Source organism: Scyliorhinus torazame, chromosome 9 (assembly GCF_047496885.1).
Source record: "Scyliorhinus torazame isolate Kashiwa2021f chromosome 9, sScyTor2.1, whole genome shotgun sequence".
NCBI classification, from domain to species: Eukaryota; Metazoa; Chordata; class Chondrichthyes; order Carcharhiniformes; family Scyliorhinidae; genus Scyliorhinus; species Scyliorhinus torazame.
Window position 1 is genome coordinate 183,237,936 of NC_092715.1, and position 25,221 is coordinate 183,263,156.

Genomic DNA, 25,221 nt, shown 5'->3' on the forward strand with positions numbered 1-25,221 from the left:
ACAGGTTATAATACAGAAGTGTTTGACTTTTTGAACGTATGAACAGCGTTATAAGTCCAGTCTAATGGGTGACCGCCTCAAGAATGGGCTGGTCCTCAAGCCGGTTCAGCTGTGGAGATTTGGGGTCACACTGGTTCACCTTGGACTGTTGGAGGTGATGCTGTTGCCGAAGTCTCTACTTTACCATTTGTTGTACTTCGTGCAGTGCTTGGTTTTTCATTTGTGCAAATATGACATTCAACATCTTTGTTAGTGTTGCCTTGGCTGTGGTTTGGTTCTGGTGGCGATGGAAGGGGCATGATCCGTGGCATCTCCACAAAGTCATCCTTGGGAACCAGTGGAGGATCCGGCGTGTGCGTACGGTTTAGTTGCGAGCGTGGAAGGCGGCGCAAAGCTCGCTGATTGCGCCTACGCACCAATCCATCCGCCATGCATGCCAGGAACAAGGTGGAGTCTTTTTTCTTTTTATGTTTGTGGTGGACGGCATCTTGTAGCCGATGGGTCGTTGCCATCGAAGTAGCACCATCACTAATATCATGCAAGGCGATGACTGTGCCAGATGTGGAAGTTGGCCGAGACCGTGCACGCTGGTTCCGGCCACCTGCTGTGCCGGAAGGGCGACTCCGCAGAGAAACGTCGAAGCATGTCGCCTTGGAGAGAGAATTGTTGCTCGCATCAACGTCTGGCGATGGCGCGAATTGGTGTGTCCATCTTGGACCGCCGGTGCTGGTTGCCACTGCCGACCCAGTGGGACTGCCACGCGATCCATTCCCTGTCGCCGTGGCATCCGCCGTCACCCTGAGCGTGCCATGACCGAGGCCGCGACACCGCCCGTCCGGAGCAAGGTCTGGCGTGCGCGAATCAGAGTCGGCGCTTGGCTGCTCCCCATCTGGAGTCCGGTCTGCCTTCCGTCGGTGCCCCCCGTCCGGAGTCCCAACAGGTTCACTGGAGGCAGCCGAGATTCCCTGAAGCTGCACTTCTGGAGTCGGAACATGCAGGAATGCACCAACCAGTGGAGAGGCTCGAGCCATCGAGGGTGGAAGCGGTGCGCCGCCACCGCAGTCGTCAGTGGTCCCACCGTGATCGTCGAGTGCCTCGGTACGCACTAGGCGAGGTCTGTCACCTTGCACCTTTTGCATGGGAAGTGGGATGCTGTCGTCATTTGTCTCACATCCCGTGGATAGATCCTCATCAGCAGCTTGCTGTTCACTAGGGTTGGGTAAATTGTCAGAGTTTTCATCTGGTGGTGCACACCATGTCGGTGGACTGTCATTGGCTTGCCGTTGTCCTTCATTTGGGCTTTTCTTCTTTGGAATTTTAAATCTTCCCCCAGACATTGCAGAACCTTGTTTATTACCCCCAAATTCTCCCATATGTATGGTCTCGAATATAGGATCCAATGTTTCTATCGACATTGTACTATTTTCCAAAGAACATTCCGTTTCACTTTTCTTCTCAGGTACCTCATATGTATCTTTGTCTAATGTACATGCCTTCATGGTCTCTGGGCCTGATTTTGCTGGGACTGGCATGGTCACAGTCTCTCTTTTACTGTTCTCAATTGCCCACATGATACTCCCCATGCATAACTGCTTAATCACTGGGGTTAGTGTGGTACAATGGATAATCGGGTCGACCTTATCTGCATCTGCACCATTAGTGGAAAGCACACTTGGTTCACTTGAAACTGCTGTGGGTTTTAAATTCGTTATCTGGCTACTCGATGTTGGTGTCCTCGGGATTCTTGCTCCAATGTTCTGCTCATTTATCAGTGGAGTGTGTATAGGTTCAATGCAATTAATGTTCCCCTCAAGGTTTGAAGAGTCATTACTGACGAACTGCTGGTCTCCGAAGTTGGGACTTTGCGGCGTTGTGTTGAAGGGAGACATTTGTCCCTGCTGTAGATATGATTTAGGTTGTGTTATTTCCATTACCTGAGGATCAATGTCTTCTCCATTTTTTCGATCCGTACTAAAACACTGGCAATTCTCAGTCTGCTCCTTGCAAGTTAAACATTCAATTAATTTCTTTAGCAAATCCTCAGCATCCTTCTGTGGCCGTGCAGCATTATTAATCTCTGTTCGGCTATAATGATCCTGAAGGTCAGCGCATAAACCTTTTTTCTTCGGGCTTGGACGAGGCGATTCCTTTGGCTTGTCTTCAGTTGGGCTTGAACAGTCTTCAGTGCTGTGCCCTTCATTGTAGCATGAGAGACCGTCATGGTCATGCTGCTGTGTAGTGGAGCATGGTAGGCTGTTATAGCCTTCTTGCTGTTCACGTGAGCATGGCAGACTTGCATCGTCTGCCGCTGGTTGGTCAGGAGAGGTTGCTAGACCCTCATGGTCTTGGCCTGCAAGGACTGCACATTGGAGTCTTGCGTTGCTTCTATCGTGGAGGCTGTCCACGAGCTCTCTGTGGATGCTTGTGACACTGGAGTCACTTCTTGTTCGTGCAAGGACTGCGCTCTGGAGTCTTGCGTTGCTTCTATCGTGGAGGCTGTCCACGAGCTCCCTATGGAGGCTTGTGACTCTGGAGTCACTTCTTGTTCATGCAAGGACTGCGCTCTGGAGCCTTGCGTTGCTTCTATCGTGGAGGCTGTCCACGAGCTCTCTGTGGAGGCTTGTGACACTGGAGTCACTTCTTGTTCGTGCAAGGACTGCGCTCTGGAGTCTTGCATTTCTGCAATTGTGGAGTCTGTCCACGAGCTTGCTGTGGAGGCTTGTGACACTGGAGTCACTTCTGGTTCATGCGAGGACTGCGCTCTGGAGTCTTGCATGTCTTCTTTCATAGAGTCGGGAACGTTGAGCGGGATGTGGACCACGCTCTGTGTGGCAGCAGGGCGCTCTCCGTGTGCTTGCAGCGCTCCCTGTCTGTTAATGTCAGGCTGCAGTATCATCCGGTACTGATAAGTTGGGACGTCATATCTGCTGGATTGAAGATCCTCAAATCCGAAAAATGAATCCGCATCTGCGTCGGATTCAATGTGGGGGCCGCCAATGTGCAACACGAAAGGTTCGTCCGAGTCATAGTCGTATAGGACCACGGAGCTATCATTGGGCTCGCGAAGTCCGGAAACACTGTAAAGATCGTCATCGAAGTATTCGAGGTCGGAATCATCGGCTTGTGCGTAGGTAACTGCTTGTCGGAGGGTTCTTCGGAGGTCAAATTCATCTCCTGGGTCAATTTGCGGCAATGTGCTGTCATTCCAGGTGAGGGAAGGTTGTTTTACAGCTTTAACAGATTTTTGTTTTTTTGATTTGGGACGTTTCCCTTTTAAATTGGATTTGGGACGTTTCCCCTTTAAATTGGTGCAGTCTGGGGCCTGTGACATCCTGACGCTCGGTATGTAGCACGTAGGAAGCTACTGCGCATGCTCAGATCGCTGTTCCTTTACCGATGGCCGTTTTCTTGACTGCGCATGCGCAGCATCTCGCGCATGCGCAAACGAAACTTCCGGTTCTGCGCACTGCTCGCGCAACTGTGCTAGCGTGATACCTTTAGCAAGATGGCCGCCGACCTCGACCCAGCCCTCTCTCAGGCCCGGGATTTCGGCCTCTGGGAATTCGGGCTCCGGGATCCCAGCCACGAGGTGAGTACTGCAGCTTTTCTTACCATTACTTGCCGATTGGATTGCGTTTTCTTCACAGTACTTGGAGAATTTGTCCAGGACTGCCTGGTAATCATACCTTTGCTGCCTCCTGAAGAACCTGAACCTTGTGAATATTTCTCTTGCCCTTGCACCGGCGATGGTGAGGAGAAATTCAATTTTTTCGCTATCATCCAGGTCTTGGAGTTCAGCTGCCACCAGGAACAATTCGAACACTTGCCGGAATCGCCGCCAGTTTTCGCGGAGATCGCCGTAGCACTGGAGCGGCTGCGGAACCGGGAGCTCTATCATTTTGCCTGGGCACTGCTGGTTGTCTGTGTACACTGAGGTATGCCGGCAGGTATCGATCCACTCCTGTACCATGTGGTGTTGGGTGCTCTGGTGCACAGATGAGCCAACACAGTTGTATGTGGTACAACTCTATTTTATTTTAACTCTTATAATACAGTTCGTTCTGGATACTCTGCACGTGCTGTCTCCCTGAGTGTGTCTGGTGGCAGGTCTGTCCTGGTCTTCCTCTACAGCTAATACTGACCACCGGGGGTCGTGTCTGTGCTTTTATATCTTTCTGTCATTGGTTGTGGTGTTGTGTGTTCTGATTTGTCTGTTGGTGTGTCTATCATGATGTGTGTGTTTGAATATCATGACAGACATGTGAACAAGAGTGATACCAATTCAACCTAAATGTTTAGTCTCTTCATTGATCAATGAATCACTTCCATTTCCTCTGCAGTCTACCTTAACAAAATATTGATAAATTATCTTGATGTAACAGTGTAATGTGCCTTTGTGTAGTTGATCTTCATTTGTCCTCTGAATGCTAACTACTTCAGTATCTGATCTAATGAAGGGAATCAAGGAATAAAAAACAAGTTTTATTAAATGTCAGTGCGTTTGATTCACCGTGGTTTCAAAGGATCTAACACTGTAACCTGGAAACATTGTTTGAACAGATGTGGAATAAAATTAGCAAAAGGTCACTTGATCTTTTGTGCATATTGTACTATTTATTTTTGGATAGTTACAGGAAACCCGAGTGCATTTTAAAAACTGGTTATGTTATAAAGTGTATTCCAGTTTTCCTCTTGCCATTAGTCTTAGTCTTCCTGTACCATGCATCATCTCGGCCTGAGAAAGTGACAAATAGCCAACTCTCAGACTCCTGTGAATGCTAATTTTGAATCCAGTCCTTAAAGATTGCACACAAATGGCCCAATTGCACAAGAATGGCCCTTCTCATTACAGGGCATTCTCTCTGTTTATGAAGCCACCCAATATGAACTTGCAAGCTTAAACCTTTGGCTTATTAACACATTAAAACCTAGAGTCTTGTGCTACAGAAGAATTATGTTTTTTAAATCTTCGGATCCTGTAGAAAGTAAATGGAATAACGTAAAAACTATTGTCAAAATTCTAGATGCTCCACTCAATCCAATATAAAGTCATCTCCCTTTTTTGTTGCCATAGCTTCATAGCTTAATGTTATTTTCAAATATCATTGCTTTTCACAAGCATACATACTTATACATACGTTGTTTTCATCTTGAGTGGACTGAGTTATCCCATTACTTAAGGTACCTTTGCTCCTTATGTCCCTACTTCCCTCCATACTTTTCACTGCTTCCTCTCTCCCTTACTTCTCTCAAACTACTGCAGTTGATGTCAGGAAAGTTGCTCTGTGGGAAATTGCTGAGTGGGATCCACATACTTAATTCTGTGAGTGAACCCTAACCCAACATATTCTGTTAGTGGATAAACTACTGCATCCGTATTTGATAGTACAACTTTCACCATTTTGCCAGGAATAGCCATTAATCCTATGTATGTGGGTAAGCATCTTTCACAAATGCAACATTAAACTTTTATTTTGCAGCACCTTCTAACTGTGTAAGCACACTGAAATCCATTATGAAGAAAAAAGATAGCCCCAGAAAGCATGAAGCAAATGGCACAAAGAAGAACCTTCAGTTTGTTGGTGTCAATGGAGGGTGAGTGTGGAATCTTCACTGTTCTAATTCAGTGAATTAGTCTTGATTAACCACAAATGACAACAAAGGAGCAGTGGAGTTTGAATTTCTGTTTTATTCTCCACAGCAAATTTCTCTCGTAAACAGTACATGGTTTGTTCACAAGAAATAGAACAGCAAGTTCAATACTTCAGAATCTTGGAAAGCTGGGAAAATTCAGACAGCTGGATTTTACGAAAAGAAATTGTGTCATCTCTATACCAAATAGAACATACAGTGCAGAAGGAGGCCATTCGGTCCATCGAGTCTGCACCGACCCACTTAAGCCCTCACTTCCACCCTATCCCCGTAACCCAATAACCCCTCCTAACCTTTTTTTGGGGCTCACTAAGGGTAATTTATCATGGCCAATCCACCTAACCTGCATATCTTTGGACTGTGGGAGGAAACCGGAGCACCCGGAGGAAACCCACGCAGACAAGGGGAGAATGTGCAGACTCCGCACAGACAGTGACCCAGTAATAGATATCTTTGCTTACACTGAAATTTGATGATATATATGGTTTTTTTGCATATGTGGAATGAGGATGACATACCATGGAAAGATATTGTAAGATCTCGAGGTGTTTCGGGCGGAATTTTCCGACCCCCCCCCCGGCCGGGTTGGAGAATCGGCGCGGCACCGTGCGAATTGCACCATGGTGCCCCGACGCTGGGACGCAGTTCTCCGCCATGCGGAGAATCGGCGCGGTGCCCGCCGGGGTATGCGCCGACTTTCCAGCACGGGCCGGCGCGCCGATTCTCCAGCCCAGATGGGCCGAGCGGCCGTCAACAAAAAGCTGAGTCCCGCCGGCGCCGTTCTAACATCTTCTGAGCCGTCGGGACCTCGGCGTTGAAGGGTCCGGGGGCTGCCTGGGGGAGGGGGGGGGTGTTCTGACCCCAGGGAGGGTCTCCGTAGTGGCCTGGCCGCGATCGGGGCCCACCGATCAGCGGGCCGGCCTCCTTTCCTCCGCGCCGGCTCCTGTAACCCTGCGCCATTTGGCATTGGAGCCGCCGCGGGGAAGAAGGCCACTGTGCATGTGCTAGTTGACGCCGGACCAACTGCGCATGCGCGGACCCCGCGGCGCTGGGTTCAGGCCGGGATCGGCAGCTGGAGCCCCCTATGGGCCACAGAATGGGGTCCCGGAATGGGCGCCGACGCCGGAGTAACACACTCCTGTTTTTACTCCGGCGTCTGCACCTAGCCTCCCGTTGGGAGAATCCCGCCCTTGGTATGTGGCGCATGTGGTTGTATTGTGAATTATATTTATTGCTTGACTTTATATATGAAAATGATGCTTCTGTAAAAGAAAAAGGCTAAAACTGTTAATCTCTGTGTTAACAATGTATGGTCAATGTACATAAGCCAAAGGTACTGTAAGCATTGACTGAAATACACTCCTGAAGCGAGATGGTGTTATTGCCAATGTAGTTGTAATAGCCTATAATCCCTTCATTGAGCACTTACACCAAAATTAATTGTCCATCTTTGCTACCTCAGTTTTGAAAGTAAAATAAACCCCAGTTGTACAGCTAACTGAATATTTAAATAAAATGAAGTTTGAATTAAGACTTTCTACAGTGAAACCCATCTTCACTTTGCAGTAGTCCTTTGCAAGCAAACTACATTATAATTTACAGCATGGAAACAGGCCATTTGGACCAACTGGTATCTTTGTTCCTTTCCAAGTCTCCTGAAATGCATACACGCTATATGCCCCAACTGCTCTCTTGCTAGCAATTTTGACATTCTAAATACACTGAATAAAGTTGCTCTTGAATTTAATTACTGAGTTTATTATATATTACTCTCAGATTTTAGATTCTCCGGCAAGTGGAAATAATCTCTCTACAACTATCCCATCCAAACCTCTTTATAATTTTAAGAATTTCTGATTAGATCACCCCTCGGCCTTCTCTTTTCTGGAGAAAGGAGCCCCAATTCATTCTTTATAATGGTTTGCATGTAACCTCCCAATTCTGATATCATTTGTTGTACCTTTTCCAGCGCATCTATATCCTTTTTGTAATATGAAAACTAAGATTGCGCACTGTGGTCTAAGGTTCCAAATAAATGTAACACAGCTTCTCAGCTTTTCAATTCTATACCTGTGCACATTATCCCAGTGTGTTGTTTGCATTTTTATCATCTTGTTATCCTGTGTTACTATTTTTAATTATATGTGAATCTGTACTCCTGGATCCCTTGGTCCTCTACTGCATTTAGACTCTTGTATCCCAATTGCATACAGCCTACTTATGTTTCCTACCAAAATACATCAACCCACACTTGTTGAGATTACTTTGCCAATTGCATATCCATTCTGTAAGTTTATTAACATCCTTTCGTGTCTTGTCATATTTGTTCTTGGTCTCCCCACCCTACTCTTCCCTCTCACCAAAACAATTGTAAATTAATAGTGGCATTTTTCACCTGTCCTTCATATTCAAATGGAAACATAAGCACAAAGTAGGAAACTATATTTTAAAATGAATTTTCTTTCACAAAAGCATTAATTTGAAGCAATGACAGTAACTTTTGTTGACCTGGTCTACATATATGATGCATCATAGTATCAAAAAGATTGAAGGAATTCTGTAGTTTGGAGATACTTTATCAAAGACAAATGATACGTGATGGTGTTTGCCACACATATAGACTTGTTGTCAAATTAATGAGATTTAGCACCCTTAACTTGGTCGTCATTATATAGGCTGCCTTTTTTTTCCACGCTGTTTTCCTCCCCGAACCTGTCTTTAAATAAATCTGCATCTCTGCTAATCTCATGCTACCTCTCTCGTACTTGCACTCCTTGCCCCTTTTCTCCCCATTTCTCTTTTCCCGCTCTTCCCTGATTGGGTCAAAATTCTGGCTGAGGCCCAGAGAAGCATCACCACTGGGATATGGGCTATATCAGATGCCTGCATACACTGTGAAGTGGACGGCTGGTGCTATCTCAAGAGGCAAAAGGTTTTTAATGCAGACTTTATTATCATAATGTGGGGTGGCTATGCAATCCTGGGGCAACTAAAATGGCAGTGCAAGTTATGGGAGCACTGGACAAGAAAGTTCTCCATGTTTGGCAAGGAGGTACCAGAGCTAGCGGAGTATAATGGGTGCTGGGGTAAGTCTGAAAGAGACGAGAGGGAACCTTGGATGTACTGACATGGTGGGAGTGAGGAAGATTGATTCCGGGGCTGGAAATACTGAGAGTGGATTGTGGGTGTGGCAGACAATGTTAGGGTTTGCTTGAGGGCTGGTACACAGCAGAGGAACACGTGTGTTGGGAATGGTGAGGCAGCAGGATGAAGACGAGAGAATGGTGAGAGGTAGGAACAATGGCAAGAAAGTTTGTTGCATAGGACACAGCATATTTCTTTTTTTTTTTAAATATTTCTTTATTCTCCTTTTTCGCATTTTCTCCCAAATTTACAATAAACAATAATCAGTAACAAATATGTCAATCCCCATATCAATAACAACGATCCCATCCTCCCACCAAACCCAAACCATTCACCCGCATGTTCACATAAACAACTGACAAAAAGGAATCCGGAATCACGCATGGCCACCATTAACACCCATCGCCCCCGCCCCCCAACTAATGTTCGATGTTATCCAGTTCTTGAAAGGACAGAATGAATAATGCCCATGAATTGTAGAACCCCTCCATCCTTCCCCTCAGTTCAAACTTAACCTTCTCAAGAGTCAAGAATTCCAACAGGTCCCCGTGCCACGCCAGGGCACAGGGTGGAGAGGCTGCCCTAAAACCCATCAGGATCTGCCTTCGAGCGATCAACGAGGCGAAGGCTACAACATCTGCCGCCGCACCTGCATATTTCTTAAAAGGGGTTCCTGAAGAATGACTGATAAGCAAATGTGCTTGTATATATTTCATTTTTTTTGCCGTGCAAATGAAATTCAAGGAATTATTTCTAACCCATAATTGCAGATAACTTTCCAGTGGCGGGTGCATAGCAATGCCACAGATATGTTGTACTTGTTATTTTTAGTTCTGATAGCATTTTCATTCCAAAACATTTGGCTGTCTTTGCTGGTCGGCATATTTGAAAATAATTTGTGCTCCCTCTGCACCAAGCACTTTATTATAGCATGCTATTTGGCTACCTGCCAAATATACTGTTTTGGCTGCAGTCTACTATAATTACCCAAAATCTATCTAGTGATTTTTATTTTCCTAGGTATGAAACTACATCCAGTGATGATTCCAGTTCTGATGAAAGCTCATCTTCTGAATCCGATGATGAGTTTGAGGATCAAGACTATTCTAAGGATGAAGTTGAGATTAATTGTGAAGTGCTACCAGAGGGGCCTGATGTGTGTAGGACTGAGATTGCAAATTTATCAAATGAAAAAGAGATTCCAGTGGTGGAAGGAAGTGAAAAAGAAGCTGGCAACATGGAAATAAGGGAGAAGTATAACCATTTTTGTCAAATATTCTATTTGTATGAAACATGGTGAATGGGGCCCTAATAATCTTACACCAAAACCCAGAGTAATGCAGGTGTACATAAATTTGATACTAATTCCGGTCATTTTAATTGCAAAGAACATAAAACTAAGAAATTATTAACTCTGTTCTTTTGAATCCTATCTTTGTTTAAATAATATTCAACACATTTCCATTGAGTTATTAAAATGAGTCATGGCTTTAATGGTAAAATGCCAAAAGGGAACTCAGTGGTTTGTCCCACAGGAAGAAGAAAAATACATTGGTAAGCTGCCAAAGGCCATCCTTAATGGCGGCTTGTTGCTGTCAGAAACTTGCAACCAAATTCTTTGCCTGCTGTTTAACTGGCAATTGGTGGAGGAGTCAGATTTGGTAAAACAGTAATAAACAGAAATGGGGATTTTTTTTTTCTCCCCTGTACCCTTGGATTAACAATTATTATTATTTTAAACCTTTAGGTATGAGTTAAGTGAGAAGGTGTTATCGGCTTGCAATATACTGAAGAACCAACTCAATGACCCAAAAGCAATGGCAAGCAAAGAAGTGGTAAGGTTAAGTTAAACATATCAACAGCTTTTCGGGCTGATTTAGAAATCGTTGGGAGTGCAAATGTTTTGGAGCAACCCTGCTTCTCTAAATCTTTTATTGTCATTGCTTCCACAATAAGATGACAATGTAATAAAATACAGTAAATAATTCCTGTAAATATTTAGACTATATTAATAAGGTGGACGGCACGGTAACACAGTGGTTAGCACTGTTGCTTCAGAGCACGAGGGACCTGGTTCGATTCCTGGTTTGGGTCGCTGTCTGTGCGGAGTCTGCACCTTCTCCCTGTGTTGTGTGTGGATTTCCCCCGGGTTCTCCAGTTTCCTCCCACAAGTCCCGAAAGACGTGCTTGTTAGATGAATTGGACATTCTGAATTTTCCCTCAGTGAACCGCAACAGGCGCCAGAGTGTGGACTAGGGGATTTTCACAGCAACTTCATTGCAGTGTTAATGTAAGCCTACTTGTGACACTAATAAAGATTATTATTAGCAAAAGGCGCTTACACATTAGAGCTCTTTTATGGTGATTTTTTTTCTATAGAGACCAGCAGGCCAGCGGTGAATAGCAAGAGCTTTGAATTGTCTGGCAACTTGGAGATCAAGAGCTCTTTATGTGAAACTTCATTTTAAGAGATTAAATTGATGTGATAGATTGTATATGGTCTGTGGAACTAATTGATGGATTGTAGTTTAGTTCAACCACAGTGGCTTATCAATTGCATCAGATTGTAAACTTGATCGGTAAGCCTGAAAAACAAATGCACTTCTCGAACAGATTCCCTCAGTCAAATTTGACTTTTTTTAAAAATGAGTAATTAAGTGAACCTGTCCATGTGAAAGCTGATTAAAGCATTGGAGACCTTCATTTTCATTCATTTGTGAAGTGTCTTTTTATTGCACATTATGAACTGAACCATTTAATTATTGATACTTTGATTTTAATGATATAGCTGGATATTCATTGAATTATAATCAGAATTGTGTTCCATTTCAATCATATAGTGATCTAAATGATTATGCTTTACTCACTATCTTCAGATATTCCTTTTTATTCTTTAGCGGTCTGCATGCAGCTAGCAAAGCCATGCCAGCTCAACCTAATTGCCCTCAAGAAGGCAGTAGTAAGCTGTCTTCTTAAACTGTTGCAATCTTTGTGGTGTAAGTGCACCCACAGTACTGTTGGGGAGGGTTCTTTAAAGCTGCCACTGTGTTTGGCTCAGTAGCATTTTAACCCAATTAGAGTATTATGTTTCCTAATGCAGAATTAATTCTGAATTTCACAGAGACTTTGCCTAAACAACATCCAACATGAATGGTTCCGTGTATCCAGTCAGAAGTCAGCAATTCCCACCATGGTTGAAGATTACCTAGCTGGATTCAGGGAGGTTTCACCAGAAGTCTTGAAACATGTAGTCAACATGGCTGATGGAAATGGCAATACAGCCCTTCACTACAGTGTGTCTCACTCAAATTTTGAAATTGTGAAGTTGCTTCTGGATGCAAGTATGTTAAATGCATTAATTCTTTACATATTTGTCTTAACACTACTGGCATTGTTTCCAGTTAAAGTTTCTGTTTGTAGATGTTGGCTGATTTCCTTTGTGCCTGTAACTGGTTCTCCCTTACTAGAAGCGCCAAGGAAGCCACAGTTATGGGACGGGGAGTTACATCTCTGCCCTTAGTCACACTAAACAAGACCCAACTGGAAGTGGTTAGCTAATTCTGCTACCTTTGGTCCACTGTGGCAAACAATCTGTCTGGTGATGCAGCACTCGATACTTGCATAGAGAAAGCAGTTGCCAGCTTATCCCACTCTCAAAATGTCTATGGCGAAACATCAAACTGGCTGCTGGGACCAGATTGCTGGTTTGAGACCTGTACTCTCAGCACTTTACTTGCATGGGCGACATGGATGACCAAGAAAGGAAACTCAGCAATTTTCATCGAGCTGTTTGTCGTGCATTCACTGCATCTCTTGAAAGGACAAATTAATGAATGCGACAGTGCTCTCGAAGGAAAATTGCCCCAAGTTCACCGGCACTCCTCAACCAGAGGCAAATTCTGAAGAAGTCCAAAGAAGAGTCATATTGGACTCAAATCATTAGCTATGTTTCTGATTCCACAAATGATGCCAAACATGCTGAGTTTTTTTCCCAGCATCCACAGTTTTATTGCTTTTATTAAAGAATAGACATATGCTATCATGTCTGAGCCCATCTAACTATTTCACTCGTCAAAATATCAAGGAGGAGAAAGGGAAAGGGGGAAATCTATGCTTGTGCTGTTGCCATGTGGTCTATATAGTGAGAAGCTAGAGGTGTACTGTGCATCCCTCATTGAATGCAAAGGTATTTCTGGTGCAATTTATTGTATCAGTGGCAAATGTGTCATTTCTTGTTACATGCTCTTGGTCTGTTGAACTGCTAGCTTTGCCGCTAAAGCAACATTTTGAATCTACCTGGCTGAAATGTGTTGTTTCTCAATGCCAAGTGTCTTGCACCAGAATTTGCATAAGTGATAAATTAATGGCTCCACTTCATTAGTCTTATCCTTGTTTTCATGAGTTTTTGTACTGTGGTTAAAGATCCAAACAGGGTGATGCCCTCTGCAGCTACAATTGTGCAACTCCTTAACGAATCGGATTGAAAAGTCGTCCATGAATAGTGCAATTTGAAGCAGAAAATGCAAGCTAGAATGGTGAATTCAATGCCCGATCAGATCCAGAGAGCAAAATGGAGGGAGGGATTGGATTGAGGAAAAAAAGACTAAACCATAAAACAAAATTAAACTTTAAATAAACCTCCAATAGTTAAAAGTTGTGGGAATGAGACTCCCAAGTACGGAGAAGTTAATTTTCATTGCCAGAAAGGTCATTTAGCAGTAATTAAAACTTTATCATGCTGTTCAGGACGTGCTTAAACTGAAAAAGACATTCCCTCACTTTCATGCTGAATTTATCCATTGTTCCATGCAAAAACTGGAATTTCATGTCATTTAATTAATTTGTATAAGAAGCCAGATGACAAAATGCCATTTTCATGAACGACAAACGGAGCAGAGTAGCATACAGAAATTCTAGATCTTTGTGTTTAGTTACACATCTCTCCTCGCCTGAAGGTACTGTTCGATTAGAAAATAAATAATGGTGACACTGTTAGCTTCACCATTATTTTGACAGTAAATTATGGCCCAATGCTTTTGAACTATTGTATGCTCCAATTAAACAATGCAGCTTCATTCCTATAGAAAGTGTATCTTCCACTTTATTTGATTGGATAGCTAGACCAAATCATTTTTTCCCAGAGATTTTTTGAAGGTGATTGAGGAATTAAGATTTTTTTCTATTACAGATGTGTGCAATGTTGATCAACAGAACAAAGCTGGCTATACTCCCATCATGCTTGCTGCTCTTGCTGCAGTGGAAAATGAGAAAGACATGAAAATTGTGGATGAACTGTTTAGTCAAGGAGATGTGAATGCCAAAGCCAGTCAGGTTCGTAACATTCTTTTTCTTTAATGTTTGTTCTTGGGACGTGGGCGTCGCAGGCTGGGCCAGCATTTGTTACCCATCTCTAATTGCCCTTGCACTGAGTGGCTTGCTAGGCCATTTCAGTGGGGGTCAGTTAAGAGTCAACGCAATGCTGTGTGGGTCTGGAGTCACATGTAGGCCAGACTGGGTAAGGACGGGTAGATTTCCTTCTCTGAAGGACATTAGTGAACCAGATGGGTTTTTACGACAATCAACACTGGTTTCATGGTCATCATTAGGCTTTTAATTCAAATTTCACCATCTGCCATGGTGGGATTCAAACCTAGGATCCCAGACCATTACCCTGGGTCTCTGGATCACTAGTCCAGCAACAATACTACTATACCACCGCCCCTCCTTAATTTATATTGTGACAATTGTTTGAGAATTCACTTTGCAATTCTTAATTTTAATTTTTCCATTCAACATGAAACCGCCCTTAATATCTTGCCTCTTTTTTTCACTGCTACTCTCTTTGTTTTGCATTATGCTTGTAGGTTGTGACAGTCACTTGTTTGTATGCTCTTTTACTCTTTTTAGTCTTATTTTTTCCTGCGCATTATTTCTTCACCTTGGTTTCCCAAAATAAACTGTAGTTAGCCTCAAGTTGTCCTCAAGTACTCCAAATTGGATTCTTCGGTTTGGATTTAGTACTTCCCCAAAAAGTTATTTTCTCTTTAATAATGATGAAGGATCTATGACTTGAGCATAATACGTCAATTTCTGAGGTGGGGGTGAAGGTTCTATATTTTTCAAATGAGTTGTTTTCGGTAGCAGAGCAAAAGCCAAAACTCACCATCTTACTGTAGTTAATTTTCTTGTGCAACCTCACACTTAGTTATTCCTCTTTCTCCTCCTTTCCCAAAACAAAAAAAAGTCAGAGAAGCCTATCTAAAGCACTCCGATATCCTTTGACACCTGTTCCAGCGCATGTTGCAACAGTTTTATCAGAAATCAGACACCTATCATTATCTTTCTGCTCTTATATCCATTTTCTACCTTCAATTTCTTTCTCTTGCACTTTCTTTTTTATTCATTTATGGGATGTGCGTATCGCTGATTAGATCAGCATTTATTGCCCATCCATAGTTGCCCGTCAGAAGGTGGTGGTGTGTTGCCTTCCTGGACTACAGCAGTCCTTGAGGTGTAGATACCCCCACTGTGCTGTCAGAGAGGGAGTTCCAGGATGTTGCCCCAGCAACAGTGAAGGAACAGCAAAATATCTCCAAGTTAGGATAGTGAGTGACTTGGACGTCAACCTCCAGGCGGTGAGGTTCCCCGGTAACTGCTGCTCTTGTCCTTCTAGATGGTCATGGATTTGGAAGGTGCCGTCATAGAAACCTTGGTTCGTTACTGTAGCGCATCTTGTGGATGGTACGCACAGCTGCCACAGTTCGTCAGTGGTGGAGCGTTTCAATGTTTGTGGGAGGGGGAGCAATCAAGTGGGCTGCTTTATCCTGGATGGTGTTGAGCTTCTTTGAGTGTTGGTGAAGCTGCACTCATCCAGGCAAGTGGAGTGTATTCCATTACACTCCTGACTTGTGCCTTGTAGATGGTGGACAGGCTTTGGGGGGGTGTCAGGAGGTGAGATAATCACCGTAGGATTCCTAGCCTTTGACCTGCCCTGGTAGTCACAGTATTAATATGGCTAGTCCGGTTCAGTTTCTGATCATGTAACTCCCAGGATGTTGATTGTGGGTGATTCAGTAATGACATAACATTAGATAGATTTTTTGTTACGCAAAGATATTAAGGGATTTGGGACAAGGGCAGGTATTTGGAGTTCGGCCACAAATCAGCCATGATCTCATTAAATGGCAGGACAAGCTCGAAGGGCTGAATGGCCTACTCCTGTTCCTATAGATGTGGCCAGTCATATTCCTCGGAGATCTGTACCTGAGCATAAACTATATTTACCACATAAGCCAATGACTTGGATGAGAGCGTAGAGAGTTGTTGATCTGCGTTTGCAGGTGGCACTAGGGTAGGGGCACAGTAAGTTGAGCAGTGGGAACAGGAAGTGACAAAAGAATGTAGACAGGTTTGAGTCGACAAAATTGTGGCAGTTTTAACGCAGGGAAATGGGAAATACTCCAGTTTGGATCCAGAAAAGGCACATTGAAATATTTGTTGGGATCTGTGGAAGAGCAAAGGGATTTGGACATTCAGGCACATAAATAACTAAAAGCCGATGTATGGATGCAGAAAATAATCCAAAAGGCTAATAGGATACTGGCCTTTACCTCAAGGGAGCTGAATACAAAGGATTGATGTACACAGCCATCAGGAGGGTGGCATTCATTTCAAGGAAGTGCAGCTGAGAAAATAATTACCTTGGATGGGGTACATCTCAGATTTACCAGAATTATACCTGAAATTAAAGGGGCAGAGTAAGAGGACAGCTTGCATGAACCTGGTTTGATGCCTCTCAGTACACTAAGAGCATAGAAGTTGGAACAAGAGAATTATACCAGGCCCGTCACTCACTCCGATTGAAACCTTGATCTGAAGATCTGTCTCATGTGGTGATTGTAAGGTTTCATAGTTTTAAAGAAAAGGAACAGGTTCTTCGATGGGCAAGGGAGCATCGTGATCTCAAGTGGGCAGACCACTCCATCAGACTGTACCAAGAAGCGAGTGTGGATCTAGCCAAAAAAACAGCTGCTTTCAGCAGAGAGAAAGCCATATTGCATAAGAAGGGTTTATCCAGATCACTTTTCCAGTGACTGTTGGGGAAAAAGACCACTTTTTTTGACATGCTGGCAGATGCAGACTTCTTTGTTCTAAAACTCAAGTTGGGCGCTGTTTAATCCATTTTATGGCTCTCTGGACGGGCATTTCGTATTTTACAAATTTTCATGTTCCGTGTTTGGGTGTGTTCGTAATGCCTTTGGTTAAATTTGAGGGATCTCTGCTATTCATTTTTTTTTTACATCAATTTATTCTTCCCTTTTTCTTTTTATCATTGTTGTTGGGCACAATAATTGTGCTAGTGTGGAATTGTAAGCTCAATAAGGCTTTACTTTCCAGTGGAGTTTCCTTGCGACAGTTTCAATGGCCGGGCGAGGCTTATGACAATTTTAATTAATAAGAGAGTTCAGTTCTCCTCTCAGATTATAGCTGACCCCAATAGTCGATATACTATTGTTTATGGCTCTCTGTTGAACACTCCAAAAGTCATGGTCAACATTTAAGCCCCTAACTGGGATGACACAGATTTTATCAATTCTCTTTTTTGCTCTCTTCCCAACCTGACCCGCACCAGCTGATTTTAGGAGGCAACCTGAACTGTGTTTTGGACCCTAAATTGTATCGTTTCAAACCTAAATCTCTTGTGCAATCTGGGATGGCCAGGGCTTTAACTTTCATGGCACAGGTGGGAGGGGACTTTTTGCACCTGAAGATAGGGATTTTCCCTTTCCTTCACATGTCCATGCGTATTCCCACATTGATTTGATTTTTTTAAACTTTGGTTAGGGTTCTCCACCCTTCGGTAGTGGCGGCTGAATACTCAGCAATTGATTTTTCTGATCACACCTCTCATTTTATTGCTCTATTGTTGGAGTCTGGCTCCACCCTGGAGATTAGATACTGCTTTGCTCGCAGGTAATACATTTTGCGAGCATTTGTCTACCTCTATAGATGATATTAAATAAAACAAGTCCGATTAGATCTTTCCCTCCACACCATGGGAGGCTCTTAAGGCCGTCCTTAGGGCGGGAAATTATTTCTTATAGAGCGTACGTGCTGAGGATAGCGGAGTTGAAGGAGCAGAGACTGGTGTATTCCGTCTTGGAGGTGGATCACCAATACTTGCTCGCTCTTACTCCGGAGCTTTTGGCAAGCAGGGAAAAAAATTACAGACCCAGTTCGAGCTACTGTTCACTAACGAGGTTGTACGTCAGTTACCATGCCCAGAGGTATGTTTTATCAGTATGAGGAGAAGGCAGTCGTCTTCTGGCTCACCAACTCAAAATGCCAAGCGGCATCCCGTGAGGTCCCTCAGATACCCAATTCGAGCAGCAACCTCGTTTCCACCCATCTCCAGGTCCGTGCGGCTCGGAAATCTTCATACTGTGACCTGTATAAGTCCGAACCCCCTGCAGAACAATCAGTCATGTCTGACATTTTGGATGACCTGTTGAGGTGGGCAAAAGCTGAGATTTGGTATCCCCATTAGGCCCTGAAGGGATTTTAAAATGTTTTGGGCTGATGCAGTCTAGCAAGGCGACAGGCCCGAATGACTTCCCGGTCGAATTTTACAAGAAGTTCTCGGAACAGCTCATACCCTTGTTATTGGATATGTCCCTGTCTCCAGATTCATTGCCCATGAGACTCTATTTCCTTACTCCTGAAGAGAGACAAGAACCCGACTAAGTGCGGTTCATACCGGCCCATCTCACTTTTCAACATGACCGTTTAGCTGCTTGCTAAGGTTCTGCCACTTCAGCAGGAGTCTTGCCTCTCAAGCATAATTTCGGAAGATCAAACGGGCTTCGTGAAAGGTTGACAATTATCGGCCGATATATGTCTCCTTTTAAACATTATTCTTTCTCCCTCCCCTGCACCCATGCTTGAGGTGATAGTATCTCTGGACGCCGCAAAAGCTTTTGATAGGATGGGAATATTTATTCGAGATTCTCCGGAGATTTGGATTTGGCAATAAATTTGACTCTTGGATTCACTTGTTATATAATGCCCCTATGGCCAGTGTTCACATAGATGATGATGATTACTTCCCCTTAAATGAGGGCACTAAACACGGTTTCCCGCTTTCCCCACTTTTGTGGCAGCATGGTAGCACAAGTGGCTAGCACTGTGGCTTCACAGCGCCAGGGTCCCAGGTTCGAGTCCCCGCTGGGTCACTGTCTGTGCGGAGTCTGCACGCTCTCCACATGTCTGCTTGGATTTCCTCCGGGTGCTCCAGTTTCCTCCCACAGTCCAAAGACGGGCAGGTCAGGTGGATTGGCCGTGCTAAATTGCCCTTAGTGTCCAAAAAGGTTAGGATGGGTTATGAGGGCTGGGTGGAAGTGAGGGCTTAAGTGGGTCGGTGCAGAATCGATGGGCCGAATGGCCTCCTTCTGCACTGCATGTTCTATGTTGTTTGCCTTGGCAATAGAGCCACCCTCTAAGGCATTGAGGGCCTCTAGTCAATGGAGGGGTATTTGCCGTGAAGGGGTGGATGTGAACGACCTACTTCTGTATATTGTAGACCCAACTCCCTCCACTGAATACCTTTGATTCCTTCTCGTTATAAATTGAATCTAGGGAAGAGTGCATGTTTCCTTGTTAACCAGCCCCGGTCAGCGAGCCCAACTAGGCCTGTCACCTTTATGCCTTTCTAATACAAGTTTCTGCTATTTAGGGGTCTGGGTGTTCCATAATTGGGCCTCAGTTCATAAGTTAAACTAGTCAAACCTGATCAATAGTGTTAAAGCAGATCTACAGAGGTGGAACAACTTTCCTCTGTGAGTGGATAGGATCCAAACAATTAAAATGAATGTACTTCCTGGGTTTTTCTTTTTCTTTCAATGTCTCTCCATTTTTTGCCCAAATCCATTTTTAAAGTTAACAAATTGATATCTGCTTTTATTTGGCTGGGTAAGAATCCCAGTATCCGCAGTATGCTGCTCCAAGGGACAGGCGGACTGGGTCTTGGCTCTCCCATATTTATTGATTTAATACTGGGCTGCTAATATTCAAAAGATGACCCCGTTTCTATTTGGGGCCAAATGGAGGCTCGCTCATGCACTACTTCTTCTACTCCTTGCCATAGTGACTGCACTTTTGCCTCTTTCTCCCACTAGATTTTCCTTAAACCCAGTGATGGTCTCCTCTCTCAGGATTTAGAAACAGTTTCGGCAGCGCTTTGAGCTCTCGTTCCTGCCTTCACCAGCCTCTATTTGTAGCAATCACCTTTTCTTACCATCTGGTTTGGACCCGTCATTTAAATCTTGGATAGCAAAGAGCCTTGAGCATTTTGAGGGCCTATTTGTAGAGGGGAGGTTTTACATATTTGAAGAGCTGGCTGACAAATTTCAGCCAGCAATTCTAGCCTCTTTCGTTATTTACAGGTTTGTGACTTTTCCTGTCGGGTTTTCCCTTCCCTTTCTTTTGGCTCCTGTTCCTCCTCGCTGAAGAGATTTTAGATTGGGCTCAGCCAAATAGAGGGGTCTATTTCAGACTTATATGGCTATATTCTTTTGTCTGATCCTACCTCACTAAACGCAGTGAGGGCAAGATGGCAGAGTGAGCTGTGTCCTATATTTACAGGCGAAGCTTGGGGGGAGGCGAGGCTTGGAGGGAGGCCTGTTACAGGGTCAACTCCACATCCTCGTGCCCAGTTGACATTAATTCAGTTCACGGTGTTACACAGGACCCACTTGACCATGGCAAGGATGAGTGGACTTTTTTCCAAATATAGAGGACAGCTGTGATCGTTGTTCATTTGCCCCAGCTAACCATACACATATTTTGGTCCTGCTCCAAACTTGCCTGCTACTGAAGCTTCCTTTTTTAGCGCTATATTGGAGATTCTCCAGGTGGATTTAGATCTGTGTCCCTTGGTAACCAGAGCCGGGATTCTCCGACCCTGGGCCGGGTAGGAGAATCCCCGGGGGGAGGCGCGGATCCCTCCCCGACGCTGGCTTCCCTATTCTCCGCCGCTGTTTTTTGGGGCAACGGCGGGGGGGGCCGTTGACAGCAGCCCCCCCCCCCTTAGATTCTCTGGGCCCTGATGGGCCGATTGGCCGACGAGTTTTGCCCAGTCCCGCCAGCGTGAATTACTCACCTCATGCACGGCAGGACCTGGAAGGTAAGTGTGGGGGGGGGCCTACTGTACTCCGCGACGGGCCCCACCATATTGCCCAGGGGCCGGCGCGGAGAAGGGACCCCCCCCCCCCCCGCGCATGTGCGGAAATACGCCGGCCGTTCCGCGCATGAGCGAACTCGCGCGGGCCGTTCGCCGCCGGCTGGAGCTGCGGGAACCACTCTGGCACCAACCTAACCCCCTAGAAAGGTGAAAATTCCTCACGTTCGGGGTCCGTTGACGCCGGAGTGGTTGGCGCCGGTTTTCACGCTAGCGTGAGGACGTAGCCCAATTATTGGCGAATCCCGCCCCACATTTGGGTTTCAGATTCACCGGTGTTTCACTCTGGGGTAGGGGAGACTTTGTCGCCTTTGCCTCACTGATTTGCCCGGCGGCAAATATTGCTTGGTTGGAGGTCTCCTATTTCACCCAGTGCTTCTGCCTGGTTGGGTAACTTAATCTCATTCTTAGATTTAAGAGAAAATTAAATGGCCATCGGGGGTCAATCTGGAAGTTCTACCTGAGATTGCAACCTTTTATTTTCCTTTTTTAAGGATCTAGACACTCTGTGGTTAGGACGTTTAGTTGCAGTGTTTTAAGTTTAATTTTGTGTTTTTGCTTTAGATTTGCTCGCAATTGTTGATGTTGTACACTTGTGTTTTCATTGGTCGATTGTTTGTTATTTTGTTGTCGTGTAAAACTTCAATAAATGTACTTTAAAGAAGGTGGTTGTGTGCTGCCGCCTTGAACTGCTGCAGTCCATCTGGTGTTGGCACATCCACAGAGCTGTTAGAAAGGGAGCGCCAGGATTTTTATCCAGCAGCTGTGACGGAATGGCAAGGTAGTTCCATGTCAGGATGGTGTGTGGCTTGAAGGGAACTTGCAGGTTATGGTGTTCCCATGTGTCTGCTGCCCTTGTCCTTCTAGGTGGTAGAAGTCACAGGTTTGGAAGGTGGTGATGAAGGAGACTTATATGGTGCACATTGCCACTCTGCATTGCGGTAGAGGAAATTAATGTTTAAGTTGGTCACTCTTGCTGATCAAGTGGACTGCCAAGTCCTGGATGGTGTCAAGCTTCTTGAGTATGTTGGAATTGCACATGTCCAGGCAAATGGAGAGTATTCCATTATCCTCCTGACTTGTGCCTTGCAGATGCTGGACAGGTTTTGAGGAGACAGGAGGTGAGTTATTCACCGCAGTTCCCAGTCTCTGACCTACTGTTGTAGTCACAGTAATTATATGGCTGCTCCAGTTCAGTTTCTGGTCACCGGTAATCCCCTGGATGTTGATAGTCGGGGATTTAACATTGGTAATGTCAAGGGGAAATTATTAGATTCTCTCTTGTTGGAGATGGTCACATGTGTGACGATGGGGAATCTTGCAGGAGCTGGCCAATTAAGAGGCTACCTCCATGTTGCCTGACAATTAAAGATGTTAGGCAGGTTCCCAAGGCATCACTGCTGGATATCTCCGCCTACTCCAGTGAAGGCCGACATCCCCCATTGTGAGATCAGTGGAAATGCTGCTGGGTTTTGACTTAATGGAGCAGCAGGGAGCTACTGAAGCAGCAATTTGTGTTCTTGGAATGGTGAAAAGTTTATTGTACATGGCCATCAGAGGCATCTGCCTCCACTATTTTAAAAACTCAGCAGCAACACTGCAGTGTAGGCACAAGAAAGGATCCCTTGCCATTCTCTTTCACAGAGCTCCTTCACATTCTGACAAAGTTACAGGAGTCCAAATTCCTGCTGTGGGGATATCTCTCCTCGCTTTGTGCGGGTGGTGGTACTCTGTTTAACCTTCCTAATTGACATTGGATTTACCTAATTGTCTACTCTCTGACAAAAGCACACCAAGGCATAAACACCGTGTGGAGTTGATCTGCTGGACACCTTTCTAAATTTACTCTCATCTCTTCCTCCAAAGCTCACCTTTGCAGGGCTGCATCCTCCTCCGTTTACTTCCCCATTTACCCTTATAATCTCAGCAAATTTGGATAGATTGCTCTCGGCCCCTTGATCTAAATGATTGACGTATTGAGGTGCCAGCACTTATCCTTGTGACACCCCAAGAGTACCTGTCAAATATTGGCATATTTATTCCTGCTCTTTCTGTTCTTTAACCAACTCTGTACCCATGCTATTAATAACGCCCAACTCCATGGAGCCCTGTCTTGTGCAACTTTTCACGTGGCCCCTTTTTGAATGCCTTTTGAAAATCCAATATACTGCATCCACTGAATTTCCTTAATCTAACTTGCTGGTTACACCTTCCAAGAGTTCTGGTAGAGATATTAAACATGATATCCCATTCATTAAACCATGTTGTTGCATCTGATCATTTTGCGATTTAAAAGTGCTCTCTTTTCACTTCCTTAGGCCATAAGATATCGGAGCAGAATTAGGCCACTCGGTCCAACAGGTCTGCTCCGCCATTCAATCATAGCTGATATTTTTCTCACCCCCATTCTCCTGCCTTTTCCCCATAACCCCTTATTAATCAAGAACCTATCAGTGATTTGGCCTCTACAGCCTTCTGCCGCAATGAGTTCCACAGATTCACCACTCTCTGGCTGAAGAAATTCCTCCTCATCTCTGTTTTAAAAGATCATCTCTTTAGTCTGAGATTATACCCTCTGGTTCTAGTTTTTCCTACTGGTGGAAACATCCTCTCCACGTCCCCTCTATCCAGGCCTCGCAGCATCCTGTAAGTTTCAATAAGATCCCCCTCATCCTTCAAAGCTCCCGAGTACAGGCCCAGAGTCCTCAACCGTTTCTCATATGTCAAGCTCTTCATTCCAGGGATCATTCTTGTGAACCTCCTCTGGACCCTTTCCGAGGCCAACATATCCTTCCTTAGATACGGGCCCCAAAACTGCTCACAATATTTCAAATGGGGTCTGACCAGAGCCTTATTCAGCCCCAGCAGTACATCCCTCCTCTTGAATTCTAGCCCTCTCGACATGAATGCTAACATTGCATTTGCTTTCCTAACTACCGACTGAACCTGCATATTAACCTTAAGAGAATCTTGAACAAGGACTCCCAAGTCCCTTTGTGCTTCTGATTTCCTAAGCATTTCTCCATTTAGAAAATAGTCTATGCCTCCATTCCTCCTTCCAAAGTACATAACCTCACACTTTTCCACATTGTAATCCATCTGCCACTTCTTTGCCCATTCTCCGAGCCTGTCCAGTCCTTCTGCAGCCCCCCAGCTTCCTCAATACTACTTGTCCCTCGACATATCTTTGCATCATCTGTAAACTTAGCAACAGTGCCTTCAGTTCCTTCTTCCAAATCATTAATGTATATTGTGAAATGTTGTGGTCCCTGCACAGACCCCTGAGGCACACCACTAATCACTGGCTGCCATCCTGAAAAAGACCCCTTTATCCCCCACTCTGCCAGTCAGCCAATCCTCTATTCATGTCAGGGTCTTAACCTTAACACATGGGCTCTTAATTTATTTGACAATCTCCTATGCGGCACCTTGTCAAAGGCCTTCTGGAAATCTAAATAAATCATGTTCACTGGTTCTCCTTTGTCTAACTTCCTTGTTACCTCCTCAAAGAAATCTAACATATTTGTCAGACGCGACCTCCCTTTGACAAAGCTGTGCTGACTCAGTCCTATTTTACCATGCACTCCGCGATCTCTACTTTAATAACAGACTCTATAATCTTACCAATGAACGAAGTCAGGCTAACCGGCCTATAATTTCCCGTCTTCTGCCTCCCTCCCATCTTTCTGTTTTTAAAAAAAAAAAAAAAATTTTAGAGTACCCAATTCATTTTTTCCAATTAAGGGGCAATTTTAGCGTGGCCAATCCATCTACCCTGCACATCTTTGGGTTGTGGGGGCAAAACCCATGCAAACACTGGGAGAATGTGCAAACTCCACACGGGCAGTGACTCAGAGCCGGGATCGAACCTGGGACCTCGGCACCGTGAGGCAGCAGTGCTAACCACTGCACCGCCGTGCTGCCCCTGCCTCCCTCCCTTGTTACATTAGCTACTTACCAGTCCTCTGGGATCCTCCCTGCCTGCAGTGATTACTGAAAGATCACCACCAATACCTCCACAATCTCCTCAGCTATTTCCATCAGAATCCTGGGGTGTAATCCATTCGGTCCAGGTGATTTATCCATCTTCTGACCTTTCCGTTTCCCCAGAACCTTCTCCTTGGTGATTGCCACTAGACTCACTTCTGCTCCCTGATTCTCCTGGAGCTCTGGCATCCCACTGGTGCTTT

General features: G+C 44.8%; 1 protein-coding gene across 7 annotated transcripts in view; it reads left to right on the plus strand.

Moving 5' to 3' along the window:
• The window catches only part of kank1a (KN motif and ankyrin repeat domains 1a), a 441,925-nt gene that overhangs the window by 406,430 nt on the left and 10,274 nt on the right, over positions 1 to 25,221 (plus strand). For all 7 annotated transcript variants that reach the window (XM_072516870.1, XM_072516869.1, XM_072516874.1 and 4 more), the window contains 5 exons: positions 5,481 to 5,595; positions 9,817 to 10,050; positions 10,544 to 10,631; positions 11,918 to 12,137; positions 13,985 to 14,127. In XM_072516870.1, the coding sequence (XP_072372971.1) occupies positions 5,481 to 5,595; positions 9,817 to 10,050; positions 10,544 to 10,631; positions 11,918 to 12,137; positions 13,985 to 14,127 (800 nt within the window). The remainder of the gene's footprint in view (positions 1 to 5,480; positions 5,596 to 9,816; positions 10,051 to 10,543; positions 10,632 to 11,917; positions 12,138 to 13,984; positions 14,128 to 25,221) is intronic.